Source organism: Pelodiscus sinensis, chromosome 29 (assembly GCF_052426305.1).
Source record: "Pelodiscus sinensis isolate ZL-2025 chromosome 29, ASM5242630v1, whole genome shotgun sequence".
Lineage (NCBI taxonomy): Eukaryota > Metazoa > Chordata > Testudines > Trionychidae > Pelodiscus > Pelodiscus sinensis.
This window is the reverse complement of record NC_143080.1, coordinates 15,434,543-15,448,383: the sequence shown is the minus strand read 5'-3', so window position 1 is coordinate 15,448,383 and position 13,841 is coordinate 15,434,543. Positions and strand designations below refer to the sequence as shown.

Genomic DNA, 13,841 nt, shown 5'->3' with positions numbered 1-13,841 from the left:
CTGCACAGGAACACACTCCAGGAATTGCTCATGGGTTCGGATGCTCCTCAGCCCAGCCACCTCCCCCTGTCGCTCTGCCACCTGCTTCCTGAGAGACTCCACCAGCAGGCTCCTTGCACCCTGGATGGTCCCCCAGCCTGGATTTCAGTGAGTGGGAATTGCAGCCACAGTCCCTGCAACACCACCCCAGGGTCTGGGTAGAGGCACCCATGGTCAGGGGTCTGTCTGGCTTCAGGCGCAGGTGGGGGAGATGGGGCAGGGCTGGCGCAGGTGTTGTGGGTCTTCCTAAGCAGTGTAGGACTCCCTCTGTCAAACTCCCTCTGGGGCTCCCCTGCCTGCAGCCCCCGTCCCCTTTTCTCCCCATGTCATCCCCTTTTTAACAATTGGCACAACTGTCTTCTGGGGCTTCTCTAGCCCAGAGAGCTCCTCGGCCGGCTCTTTTCAAACTCTCTTAAATGTCTCTGGACCTGCTGATTTAAAACATGTCTGACTTCAGCAGCATCTGTCTCCCACGCGCCCAAGCAGTGGCTCCCAGCCTCTTTCCCAAGCAGTGGGCCACATATGCAGCTTCGTGTGTGTTAAGTGGGCAGATCCACACACTACATAGACTACCTGCATGGCCCTGTGTGCTACGGACTGCCAGCGGCGCTCCGGCGGTGTGTCGAGAACCGCTTCAGCGGGCGTGGAAAGGAGGGAAGAGTCGGATCAGCGCTCAGTGAGTCTGGGCTCTCCTGCCTGTCCACGAGCTGACCCGTGAGGCAAGGGAGGCTCCGGTGCAGTGCTGCTGAACGGCGCTACGGCTGGAAACGGCCACACGGCCCCAGGCCGGCCTCACAGTGGTTCTGGGATGTATGAAAGCAGCAGGTCAGGTTCTCTGCCTTACGGGCTTTGACGCTGGACTCCTGGACCCCTACTCCTGGATTGCGCTGCCAGGAGGCGCAGGCCGGGCTCACCGATGGCCAGCTGGAACGGAGGAGAAAAGGCCTGAGTTCAGCCACGCTTCCCAGCTTCCCTGTCTTTTCAAGCACCAGAGCCAGGCCTGGGACAAAGTCCTTCCCCTGCAGGCTGGTTTGTGGTCTCCGGCTATTCGGGTCAGTCTCCGCTTCTCGGCCACAGCCCTTCCCTAGAGCTGCGTCATATGGTGCGGGGGTGGCTTTGGGTCTGCAGACGTGTCTCCTCGGATACTGGTTAAAACCCTCCCTCCCAAATGCCGGCGAGCCCCTTGCTGTAATGGAGTGAACGTCACTAGAGGTGCTAATGGTGCCCGTGCAAGGTTTGAGGTCAGTGTGAGCGTGCGACGCACGACCCGCCAGTCCTGGGACCAGTCGCTGGGTCTCAGTTCCCCCATGGGGCGTTAAGGATCGGAGCCCTTTCCTCCCACGGGAGGGGCGGGGGCCGCACTGGGAAGCTCTCAGCTCCCGTGCGAGTGGGGCCAGCCAGCCAGCGCGGTGCAGAGGTTCAAAGGTGACTGCTGTTGTTTGGAGTAGGAGGTTCCTGCCGGGCTGGCCAGCAGGGCGTCTGCTGGGTTGTGTCTGGGGAGAGGCCCCTGCGATGCCTGAGCAGCAGGAGAGAGTGCGCAGCCCCCGGCCGAGCCAGCCCCCCGTCAGGTCCGAGCCTGTTCAGTTTCACTCCTAGCGCTCACAAGCGCCGCCAGGAATGCACGCCCGCCGGAGCGCACGCTGAGGCCAAGGGAGCAGGCAGCAGTGCCTGGGAGAGTCCATCTTGGCTGCAGGCAAAGCGCCGTGTGTAACCAGCGCTGGCAAGCGGGACCCTTGCGTCCAACACAAAGGATTTCCGGGTACCTGCCCATGCTCCGGACCCAGGCTGCCTCCGGCTCGCTCCAAAGGGGGAGGATCGGGCTGGTAAGTGATCCCTGAGCTGCGCCGCTCTGGCAAGACCAGGCTCCAGCCGGGCTTGCGAAGGAGAGAACTCGATTAAGGAACTTTCCTGCAACTTTAGCTTTGGTTTGAAAAGCCCTGTTGAGCACACGAAGTGGCGGGCCTAGGGCCTGGGGCCCTGCCGGCTCTGCCCTGGGCTGTCTGGGAGCAGAAAGAGGCATTCAAAGGTATCATTAATCCTATTAAAGAACTCAGGCATTCCGGGGGCGGGGGCTGCCCTCTGGGGCCTGCTCTTTTCCCTCCTGGGAGTCGTTAGCAAAGCCATCAGGAAATCTAAATTCCTTAGCAAGAAGTGATACAACCCCTCCCAGGCCTGGCTGCTCTCCCCTTCCCCTCCAGGCTCTAGCACAAGGGTGCAGGAAGGGCTCCGCTGATCTCTCTCTCGGTTTCTGTTCGGCCCCCGCGGATCACCGGCCGAGGTGGCTTTGCCCACGGAAGCTCAGGATTCTGCCGGGTTTGGTGAGTCTAAGGTGCCACGGGGGCACTTGCTTGTGTTGCGGATGGTGATGCTCGGTGTTTGCTGGTGCGTATGTGCTGGGGGGTCTCTCCAATAATTCCAGGGAGTGGAAGGGAGAGGACGCGGTTAATGCCGGCGATGCCCCTTTCACAAGGTGCTGAGCGGGGTCTCTTGGCAGGCCGGGTCTCCTGCAGACCAGCCCAGTTGTACCGAGGACGCCCAGTCACTCCGCCAGCTGAGGGTCTGTGTGTTTAGAGCTAGACGGGCTACAGGAAAACACCAGCGCGACGGCTGCTCCCTCGGGCTCCCGTCGCAGTCTGGAGGGAGTCTGTGTGCAATTTCCCAGCGGTGGGCCGAATCCTGGGAAAACCGGCCTGGTCATTTCATTCCCACGGGGCTGGCAGGATGGGGCCTGAAATGAGCCGCCGGGGTCCCCGCAGCGTTTGCCCTGATTTCTCCAGGCCGCCAGACACGAAACATGGTTCCAAAAGTGAAACTAGACCATGGAAGGCTGCAGCGAGGCACCCGTAGGGCGGAGCCGCCCTGCCTTGGCCCCAAAGTCAGGAGGGGGCCGGGCCAGGCCAGGTAGGGGACCCTCGCTGCAGAGACAATGAGGAGCCACAGCCGCACCCAGCCATCCGCGGACGCGAGCTGCAGAGAGCGGATCTCCACGGCCTGCCGCTGGGCCGTGAACAGGAGAGCACGGGCCAGTGGGCGAGGTACGTCCAGGCCCCACGACGCCCTCAGCCGTGACCGTTCCATGGCTAAGGGGGCAGGTTCCTCCGGGCAGCCTCTGCCTGCGAGGCAGGAATCTCAGCCGAGGCCGGAGCCCCGCTGGGGACAGAATTAGGAGCCAACTAGGCCAACTGGGAAGGGCGACGGGACTAACCTCAGCCGCCCACTGGAGGAGCCCAGATTTCCAGAGGCCGCTGGCCCGCACGCAGGGGTAAGCGCCTTTCCACGCAGGCCCCGGCTTAGCTTGCCAGCTGAATAGCCTCTTTATTCCCAGGCCTTTACCGCTCAGCCAGCTGGGGCACTGCCAGGACTCGGGCCTCCTGCCGGTCCCTGGCCTGGCCGGGTCTGGGCACTGCCGGTCCCTGGCCTGGCCGGGTCTGGGCACTGCCGGTCCCTGGCCTGGCCGGGTCTGGGCACTGCCGGTCCCTACGCCTGGCCGGGTCTGGGCACTGCCGGTCCCTGGCCTGGCCGGGTCTGGGCACTGCCGGTCCCTACGCCTGGCCGGGTCTGGGCACTGCCGGTCCCTGGCCTGGCCGGGTCTGGGCACTGCCGGTCCCTGGCCTGGCCGGGTCTGGGCACTGCCGGTCCCTGGGCCTGGCCGGGTCTGGGCACTGCCGGTCCCTGGCCTGGCCGGGTCTGGGCACTGCCGGTCCCTGGCCTGGCCGGATCTGGGCACTGCCGGTCCCTGGGCCTGGCCGGGTCTGGGCACTGCCGGTCCCTACGCCTGGCCGGGTCTGGGCACTGCCGGTCCCTACGCCTGGCCGGGTCTGGGCACTGCCGGTCCCTGGCCTGGCCGGATCTGGGCACTGCCGGTCCCTATGCCTGGCCGGGTCTGGGCACTGCCGGTCCCTGGGCCTGGCCGGGTCTGGGCACTGCCGGTCCCTGGCCTGGCCGGGTCTGGGCACTGCCGGTCCCTGGCCTGGCCGGATCTGGGCACTGCCGGTCCCTGGCCTGGCCGGGTCTGGGCACTGCCGGTCCCTGGCCTGGCCGGGTCTGGGCACTGCCGGTCCCTGGCCTGGCCGGATCTGGGCACTGCCGGTCCCTGGGCCTGGCCGGGTCTGGGCACTGCCGGTCCCTGGCCTGGCCGGGTCTGGGCACTGCCGGTCCCTGGCCTGGCCGGGTCTGGGCACTGCCGGTCCCTGGCCTGGCCGGATCTGGGCACTGCCGGTCCCTGGCCTGGCCGGGTCTGGGCACTGCCGGTCCCTGGCCTGGCCGGGTCTGGGCACTGCCGGTCCCTGGCCTGGCCGGATCTGGGCACTGCCGGTCCCTGGGCCTGGCCGGGTCTGGGCACTGCCGGTCCCTGGCCTGGCCGGGTCTCTGTGTGACACCGAAGAGGAGTCTGTTCGAAGAGCAAGCAGGGCTCTGCCCCGGGCTGTATCCCCCTCCCCGCCCCCAGCATCTTTCGGTCCCTCTGAACAGCCGGTGCTGTCCCCTCCCCGCTGGCCAAGTCAGGCCCAAACAGGGTTACCAGGTAGACCCCACCAAAAAACCAGACACACTTGATCATGGGTGGGGTGGGGTGGGGTGGGGTGGGGTGGGGTGGGGGGACCGGCTGGGAGGGAAGTGGGGCAGGAAGCAGAGCTGGCGAGGGGAGTCCGAGGAGGAACGGGGGAGGAGGGGGCTGGGAGGAAGGGGAGCCGGGAAGCAGAGCTGGGGAGGGTCGGGGGCCACAGGGCTGGACGGGAGGAGGAGGGGCCAGAGGAAGGGGGGTGGGAAGCCCCCGGCAGGCACTCCCTTGAGTTGCTAGTAGAAGCCGGAGGGGGGGAGGCAGAGTAGCTGGGAGTCCCAGGCCCCGTCCCGGCTTTTGCACGTGACCACAGGCTCCCAGCGCCAATCGTGGCCCCGCCTCCCAGTCGCTCCCCCAGCCCCGCCCCGCCGGGAATTCAGAAAATACCGACATTGCACGTTGCATGTGTCCAGACGGTGCAAATACCGGACGCCTGGCAGCCCCAGGCCCAGCAGTAAAGAGCTCCGTGTGCTTTGTGCCTGGCCCCTGCCCAGGGCTCCCAGGAGCTGGGGCTGTGCCAGGCCAGGGAGCCGCCTGGATGGCAGGGCCCCAGCACGGGCAGGGTCCGGCTCCCGGGGCCCCTGGGGCAGGCCCCGCTGTGGGGAGGCTGGGGGGAGCCAGGCAGAGACAATGAAGACCCAGTAACCCTGAGCCCAGCTGCCTGGCCAAGGGCTCTGGGATCCTCCCCAGGCAGGTGCGGAGATTTCTGGAAGAGATGTTGCAGGCGGCCGCAGGCGCTTGCTCTGGGAGTCGGGGATAGCTGGGCAGGGCTGCGGCCGGGGGCAAGTGGACTGGGGCAGGCAGACAGGCCAGGGAGCGGGGCCCAGCCAGGACCGGGGGGCAGCTCCCCGAGTGTTCACAAACCCTGAGTCAGGCCCCCGAAATGACACGCTTGAACCGAGCACCCAACGGGGCCGACTGCCTGGCGACTCCATAGGCCGGTGTCAATAGCAGGTGAGCTTGGCAGCCAGGCCTGGCCAGGGTCTGCCACCTCCGGCCTCATCTCTCCTCCTGAGCCCCCCCCCCCCCCGCCTACCCCCTTTTGGTTGGTAAGCTCATGTTTAGCTGGCTAACTAATGATGTGGGATTTGCCACCCCCCAGCCTGCGTCCCGTTCGGCCCATATCCCTGGTGACGTCCACCAGCGTGATCTCTGCCGGCCCCTCGGCCACGGACACTGCGGCAAGGGGATTCCCAGACACGGACCGGATACTCGAAATGGTGACACAAGAAGCCTGCTGGGGGCGTTTTCACTTGCCCGGGCGCCCCTGCGGGCTCTGGGGGTGACAATTGAGGCAATTTCCAAACCAGCTGGAGAGAGACGCTGCAGAACTTGGTTTCACTTACAAATCTGACACCTGGAAGCGGGACTGAACAAAGATGGGCCAGGACAGCCCCCAGCCCAAAGCCATGGAAAGCCAAGCGCCGGGCACTCAGCCCACGCGCAGCCGCATGCAGCACGGACACTCCCACTAGATTTTCTCCTTCTCTGCCTCCCCATCCCCTCTCTGCTACTGGCCTGTCCCCTGGGCCCCTGGCTCCAGTCATCCGAACGCCCAGCCCCCCCCCTTGTGAGTCTCTAAGGTGCTGCGGGACCAGGCGTTGTTCTAAAGTGTGTTCAGCTCTCTAGGGCTATGTCTAGACTGCAGGCGGATCTTTCGAAAGAAAAATCCGCTTTTTCGAAAGAGAGCACCCAGCGAGTCTGGACTGCCCAGCTGAGAGGGGCGCAGGGGCCTCAGGCAGGGAAGGGTCCAGATCTGGCGCGATTCTAATAAGGAGCCTGGGGATATTTAGGAAAATGAAAGGCCCCGGTGCCCAGATCAGGGGCGTTGGCATCACGGCTCAGCAGCCAGTTTCACAGGCTCCCGGCTCACCCCTGTGGACAGGGTAGCTCTGCACAGGCCTCCCCGGGCCACAGGGCCCTGCGGGCAGCAGCGCGGAGCTAGCAGCCGGAAGCCGCTCTAGCCCCACTGCCCTGCAGCTTTCAATTGCCCCGGGGGGGGGCACGCGGCAGCGGGGGGGCACATGGTGACAACCCCGGAGCCCTGCCAGAGGGAGAACACGCTGGGCAGATTGCAGGTGAGCTGGGTTCCAGAGCCTGCTTCGAGCCACCGGACACGGTTCCACGTGTGACGTTCCTATGAAGGTTGGAATTTTGAACCCTTGAAAAGAAACCGGCAAATTAGGCACGAATCCCCCTGTGCCTTGGCCCTGCCTCTTTGGAGGGACCCTGTGGAGCGCGGAGCCGGGTCCCATTTGGCCGTTGCAAACGGGGGAGTGTCGGGAAGCACTTGTGCCACGGGGGAGGGGTGTCCGGTTTCTCGGAGGAGACATTTGCTCCTTCAGCTTCCCAGCCCCCCGGGGCAGCGCTGCTCCTGGCTCTGCATCCACGCTGCCCCGCTCTGTTCCAGGTCCAGCCGCCCGGGGCAGCGCTGCTCCTGGCCCTGCATCCACGCTGCCCCGCTCTGTTCCAGGTCCAGCCCCCCGGGGCAGCGCTGCTCCTGGCTCTGCATCCACGCTGCCCCGCTCTGTTCCAGGTCCAGCCCCCCGGGGCAGCGCTGCTCCTGGCTCTGCATCCACGCTGCCCCGCTCTGTTCCAGGTCCAGCCTCTCGGGCCGCAGGGGATGGAGCTGCGCCCCTGAGCGCACCCGGAGGCAGCTCGGCAGCCATGGAGACCGTGGTGATCGTGGCCATCGGTGTGCTGGCCACCATCTTCCTGGCGTCCTTCGTGGCGCTGGTGGTGGTCTGCAGGCAGCGCTACTGCCGGCCCAAGGATCTGCTGCGCCATTATGACACCAAGTGAGCGCCCCGGCGGCTGGGAGGGAGCAAGGGGGCGGGCGGATTTCGGAGCCACCAGGCAGCTCTCGACGCACCAGGGACGGGCCCTGCTGGGCCTGTCTGCCCAGCTCCACGGCGGCCAGGCGGAGCCCCTGCCACCCCTGCGGGGCCTGGGGAGGGGCTGGTGACTGACACAGCAGTGGCCAGAGACCCAAGCGGGAGGGTGGCCTTGTGCCCATAGGCTGCCTTGCTGCCCCACTCAGCGCGGAGCCCCAGCTCCCTCGCGCACCCGGGAGCCTCCGCTCTCCTCCGCAGCAGGGTGCAGGGGGAGAGAGCCGAGCGCGCGCTCCGGGGCAGTCACGGCACGCTGCCTGGGTCCGGGGAGGCCCTAGCTTGGGAGGGCGAGCGCCCCCGGCGGGCACGGCTGCAGATCCGATCTGGCCCCCCGCCCATCCGGCCTGTGCAGCCGCTGAGACGCCCAGTCCCTTAGCTCGTCCGGGGGGATCCCCGGGGTAACGGAACAGGAAGTCCAGGCGGGTCCGTCGGCCCACGAGAGACTTTCCCTCAGAACGCAGGCCCCGGGGAGCGGCCGTGGGACATTGCTTCCCCGGGCAGCGAGCTGCATGCCCAGCGGGACCCCTCGGGGGCAGCCCCCTCGCAGGCTGACGGGGGGGCTCTGGCTCCAAAGTGCAGAGCAAAGAAACGACGTGGAGCCTGCACCCGCCATGCGGCCAGGCTCCCGTTGGGCGCTGAGCGTCTAGGCCTCTAGGTCCCCCAGGCAGGTCCCGGTACCCCAAGCAGCGGTTTCAAAATCCCCTGGGCACCTTGGAGCTTCTTTGTACTGAAACCCAAGGGGTTTGGGCACCGCCCCAGGTGCCTGCCTGCACCTTTAGGTGCCTGAAGTCCTTTGTAATTCTGGCCTCTGGGGGCCCTTGGTTATTGCTCTCTCTCACTCACACACACACACACACGCACACACACACGCACACACACGCACACACACACGCACACACACGCACGCACACAAACACACACACGCACGCACGTTGCTGAACACCCCATTCCTGGTTGTTCCAGGCCGATTGTTGACCTGATCGGGGCGATGGAGACACAGTCGGAGCCCTCGGAGCTGGAGCTGGACGACGTGGTGATCACAAACCCTCATATCGAGGCCATTCTGGAGAACGAAGACTGGGTCGAAGATGCTTCGTAAGCATTTCAAAGCTGCCTCTTGTGAGGTCTGAGCTCTGCCTGGTTGCGACCTTGGCTCCGGGGTGGCTGCCTGCCCCCGGGCCAGAGCCTGGCCTTAGAGCAAAACCACCGCCCCGTGGCAGCCAGCAGCACAGCCCGGCCATGCAGCAGCCTCTCTGTTGGGCGTTTCTCACAGCGTCTGGCCACGCAGCCGCCTCTCTGGTGGGCGTTTCTCACAGTGTCTGGCCACGCAGCCGCCTCTCTGGTGGGCGTTTCTCACAGCGTCTGGCCACGCAGCCGCCTCTCTGGTGGGCGTTTCTCACAGCGTCTGGCCACGCAGCCACCTCTGTTGGGCGTTTCTCACAGCGTCTGGCCACGCAGCCGCCTCTCTGGTGGGCGTTTCTCACAGTGTCTGGCCACGCAGCCACCTCTGTTGGGCGTTTCTCACAGCGTCTGGCCACGCAGCCGCCTCTGTTGGGCGTTTCTCACAGTGTCTGGCCACGCAGCCACCTCTGTTGGGCGTTTCTCACAGCGTCTGGCCACGCAGCCGCCTCTGTTGGGCGTTTCTCACAGCGTCTGGCCACGCAGCCACCTCTGTTGGGCGTTTCTCACAGCGTCTGGCCACGCAGCCGCCTCTCTGGTGGGCGTTTCTCACAGCGTCTGGCCACGCAGCCACCTCTGGTGGGCGTTTCTCACAGGGTGTGTCTAGACTACATGCCTCCTTCGACGGAGGCATGTAGATTAGCCAGATCGGAAGAGGGAAATGAAGCCGCGATTAAAATAATCGCGGCTTCATTTAAATTTAAATGGCTGCCCCGATCTGCCGATCAGCTGTTTGTCGGCAGATCGGGGGAGTCTGGACGCGATGCCCCGACAAAGAAGCCTTTCTTCATCGACACAGGTAAGCCTCGTGAAACCAGGTTTACCTGTGTCGATGAAGAAAGGCTTCTTTGTCGGGGCATCGCGTCCAGACTCCCCCGATCTGCCGACAAACAGCTGATCGGCAGATCGGGGCAGCCATTTAAATTTAAATGAAGCCGCGATTATTTTAATCGCGGCTTCATTTCCCTCTTCCGATCTGGCTAATCTACATGCCTCCGTCGAAGGAGGCATGTAGTCTAGACACACCCACAGTGTCTGGCCACGCAGCCACCTCTGTTGGGTGTTTCTCACAGCGTCTGGCCACGCAGCCGCCTCTGTTGGGTGTTTCTCACAGCGTCTGGCCACGCAGCCACCTCTGTTGGGTGTTTCTCACAGCATCTGGCCACGCAGCTGCCTCTGTTGGGTGTTTCTCACAGCGTCTGGCCACGCAGCCGCCTCTGTTGGGTGTTTCTCACAGCGTCTGGCCACGCAGCCGCCTCTGTTGGGCGTTTCTCACAGTGTCTGGCCACGCAGCCGCCTCTGTTGGGTGTTTCTCACAGCGTCTGGCCACGCAGCCGCCTCTGTTGGGCGTTTCTCACAGCGTCTGGCCACGCAGCCGCCTCTGTTGGGTGTTTCTCACAGCGTCTGGCCACGCAGCCGCCTCTCTGGCGGGTGTTCCTCAGACAATCCGGCCATGCAGCCGCCTCGCTGTTGGGCGTTTCTCATACCACCCAGCCACGTAGCCGTCGCCCGGCAACACAGCCCTGTCTTTGGTGGGCGTTTCTTTCACAGCCCGGTCACGCATCCGTGTCACCTGGCCACGCAGCCCCCTCTCTGGCGGGCATTTCTCTCACTGCCCGGCCGCGCGGGGGTTGAGCTGGGTTGTCGGTGAGACCCCATCGGGCAGGCGGAGCACGAGGGCCTGGTCGTGTAACAACGTGCACCAGGCCTGCCGTGGTTCTGCTCTGCTGCAGCCCGTAACGAGACAGACGCCTGGCCCAGCCAATGGGGTTCTCTCTCTCTGCAGGGGCCTGGTCTCTCACTGCATCGCCATTCTCAAGGTAAGCCCCCCTAGAAAGCCCCTGCAGACTGCCCCCCCCACACACACGCACTCTGCCCCCCCGTGCGCACTCTGCCCCCCCCGCACGCACACTGCCTCCCCCCACACACACTGCCTCCCCCCACACACACGCACTCTGCCTCCCCCCCGCACGCACTCTGCCCCCCTCTCCCCGGTGTGGCCCAGGGCTGCTGGCAGGGAAATCGGCATGGTAGGGGGGAATCTCCCAGGGCCCCTGGCGGCCGCTCAGCCAGCACGGTCCCCGTGCCCAATGCCCGCTGGTCAGCACGCTCCGGGGATGCAGCGACCCCAGGGCGCAGGCCCCCTCCGCCTGGTGGGGAGCAGGGACTCAAGTCTCCCCTCCCCAAGGCCCATCCTGGGGTGGGCTCCCTGCTGAGGACGAAGCCCCTGGGCCCCCCGAGCAGCCCCCCCCCCCCGCTCTCGCTGGCCTCAGCCCAGCCCTCCCCTCCCTGAGCAGATCTGCCACATGCTGACGGAGAAGCTGGTGGCGCTGACAATGGGCTCCGGGGCCCGGACGAAGTCCCCCGCCAGCCTGAGCGACGTCATGGTGGTGGCAAAGCGCATCAGCCCCAGGTGAGGAGGCCGCGGCCCCTTCCGAAGGCTGCTCCTGGGAGCCCGGCGCCTGCAGAGCCCCCGAGTGCGCAGGCGTCACGCCGTGCCCAGCCCAGCTCCGAGCTCTGGGAAGCGGCTTCTTCCTTGCTGGCTGGTCTTGGGGCCACTGGGGCCAGAGTCTCACAGGAGCCACTTGGGCACCGAGGGAAGCGCCTGCCCGGCTGGGGACTGTCGTGTGTCTAAGGGCCAAGCTCCCACTGCTCCCATGGGCCTTGTGCTCCTAAATCACTTGGGCACTTTGGCAGTTGCCACCCTTGGCTCTCAATGGGGACTGCTGGGCAAAAGGCGCCCTGGCGATGTGGGCACTGCCCCGGGCGTTGCCAAACGGGAGTGGGGCTCATGGAAATCAGCTCCCTGGCGGGCACACCTGCAGCCCACACTGCCCTCCCACATGGAGAGACGCTGGGCTCTGAAACATGCCGGCCATGGCACGTGCAAACTGCAGCCACGGCACGTGCAAACTGCAGCCACGGCACATGCAAACTGCAGCCATGGCACATGCAATGTGCTAGCCATGGCACGTGCAAACTGCAGCCACGGCACGTGTAATGTGCTAGCCATGGCACGTGCAAACTGCAGCCAAGACACGTGCAATGTGCTAGCCATGGCACGTGCAAGCTGCAGCCACGGCACGTGCAACCTGCAGCCAAGACACGTGCAATGTGCTAGCCATGGCACGTGCAAACTGCAGCCAAGACACGTGCAACGTGCTAGCCATGGCACGTGCAAACTGCAGCCAAGACACGTGCAACGTGCTAGCCATGGCACGTGCAAACTGCAGCCACGGCACATGCAATGTGCTAGCCATGGCACGTGCAAACTGCAGCCACGGCACGTGCAACGTGCTAGCCAAGACACGTGCTATGAGCCAAGCTCTCTCGCTTTTCCCCTAGGGTGGATGATGTTGTGAGGTCCATGTACCCTCCTCTGGACCCCAAGCTTCTGGATGCCCGGTAAGCCCTGGGCCGGTAAACGCTTTGGTGCCAGGGAGCAGCGTCTGTGGGGCTCCCGGCAGGCAGGCCCGTGGCCCAGTGGGGAAGGCCCAGCCCTGGAAGGTGGCTGATTCCTGCTCAAGTCCCTTTCTCGGCAGGCGAGGCAGGACTTCCCTGGGTCCTCACTGCCGGGAGCAGTGGGCAGGGAATCCCCGTGGAGCCTGATTGGGGGATTTAGACACCTGCCGTGACAGGTGCCCCTCTCGCGTGGCGGACAGACCCCGTATGGTGGGAGTTTGCGCCTTGCCCCGGCACACGCGTCCTTCCCAGCCTGCTGGAGCAGCCACTGCCTCTGTGCCAGGGGCCGCGCCTTCCCCTTCCCACGGCTCCCCGCGGAGCACGGCACAGCCAGGCTGTGGGCTGACAGAGAATCCTAGAACCATAGAGAACCAGCCTCTCAGCCCCAGGCCCCCACCTGCCCCGCTTCACGCTGCGCCGCTCGGCAGCCTCCCCTTTGCACCCGCCTGGTGCCCCCAGCTCTCGCCGGAGAGCAGGAGACCAGCCTGGCAGGCGGGAAGGGCTCCAGGCCAGAGCCGGGCCGTGCGGGCGCCGAGTTAGTGAAACCCACAGCGCGCTGCTTAGCAGAGCCGGGAGCTCCCCGCGCTAGCGAGCAAAGGCCACAGAGCCCCAGGGCTCCCTCTGACCCCCCTCTGAACGCAGCGTCTGGGGTACAGAGCAGGCCAGTGACTTGCCCAAAGTCAGGGCTTGAGTCCCAGTCCACTGCGCTACCCACTAGGCCACAGTGCCTCCTGCTGAGCTTCATAAAGCTACTGGTGAGCGGTGCCCCATTTTGGCACGCCCCGCCCCCCCTTAGCATATCTCCCAGGGGAGGCCGCAGCAGACAGAAACCCTGCAGGCCAGTCGTCCGCGAGCGGCAGTAATGGTGCCCGGTCTCCTTGCAGGACCACAGCCCTGCTGCTGTCAGTCAGCCACCTCGTCCTGGTGACCAGGAACGCCTGCCACCTGACCAGCGGCATGGCCTGGATCGACCAGTCGCTGTCGGCCGCCGAGGAGCACCTGGCCGTGCTGCGCGAGGCCGCGCTGGCCAGCGAGCCCGAGAGGAGCATTGCAGGCGGTGCAGAAAGCCTCCAGCAGGAGCAGTCTGCTATCTGATGGCGGTGCCGCCCACCCGGGCCAAGCTGGTGCCCGCATTCTCGGGACTCCCGAGACTCCCGTGCCTGCGCCAAGCCCAGCGCGTAGTGTCCCTGCTGCTTTGTAGTTGGGTTGCAGCGCCCGGCGCGCGGGACAGGGGCGCTGATCAATAAAACCCCCACCAGAAAGCAGGGCGTGGCAGGATTTCCTTAGCTGAGCCCTGGGTTCCCGGTCTGCTGGCGCTTGGGCAGCCGCTCAGGAGAGATTTAAATGCCACCCAGCGGAATAGCAGGGCGCCCACAGCCAGGTTTGGGGGTTTACTGGTGGTGCACATGCACATGCTTCGGTACCCAGAACATTATTCCGCACATGAATGGAAAAGAATCTGCACCTGGTGGAAAAGCTTAGGGGGATCCCCGGCTGAGACCTGAGGCAGCTCCTGCCTCTCAACACCCCCAAGGCTCAATAAACTGGTTGCGGCCTGGCTGCTGTGGACACTCTGCTGGGAAGACGCTGCAAAGCTGATGTCCAAGGAAGACCCCTTGCCTGGCACCAGCGGGTTCCCTGGGAGTCGGGCTGGCCCAGTAGCCTCCCCCCCGCCAGGCAGCCCCAGCTAAGGCCATGGGGACCGGTGGAGA

General features: G+C 65.3%; 1 protein-coding gene across 4 annotated transcripts; it reads left to right on the top strand.

Moving 5' to 3' along the window:
• Positions 1-1,419: 1,419 nt before the first annotated feature.
• Positions 1,420-13,394, top strand: TMEM98 (transmembrane protein 98). Of its 4 annotated transcripts, XM_075911183.2 has the most exons (8): positions 1,420-1,862; positions 2,238-2,357; positions 7,197-7,395; positions 8,452-8,583; positions 10,454-10,487; positions 10,965-11,080; positions 12,013-12,072; positions 13,014-13,394. In XM_075911183.2, the coding sequence occupies exons 3-8, from the start codon at positions 7,265-7,267 to the stop codon at positions 13,222-13,224; spliced, it is 684 nt and encodes a 227-aa protein (XP_075767298.1). In that variant the 5' UTR covers positions 1,420-1,862; positions 2,238-2,357; positions 7,197-7,264; the 3' UTR covers positions 13,225-13,394. The 4 variants fall into 4 exon arrangements, with proteins under 4 accessions (XP_075767298.1, XP_075767297.1, XP_075767300.1 ...); XM_075911182.2 differs by lacking the exon at positions 2,238-2,357 and having other exon boundaries at positions 1,425-1,862; XM_075911185.2 differs by lacking the exons at positions 1,420-1,862; positions 2,238-2,357 and adding an exon at positions 1,916-2,065.
• The last annotated feature ends 447 nt before the right edge of the window (positions 13,395-13,841 follow it).

Coding starts and splice junctions, on each gene's coding strand:
- TMEM98 (XM_075911183.2), top strand. CDS start 7,265: ATGGAGACCGTGGTGATCGTGGCCATCGGTGTGCTGGCCACCATCTTC. Junction 7,396..8,451: donor CTGCGCCATTATGACACCAA/GTGAGCGCCCCG, acceptor TGGTTGTTCCAG/GCCGATTGTTGACCTGATCG. Junction 11,081..12,012: donor GCAAAGCGCATCAGCCCCAG/GTGAGGAGGCCG, acceptor CTTTTCCCCTAG/GGTGGATGATGTTGTGAGGT.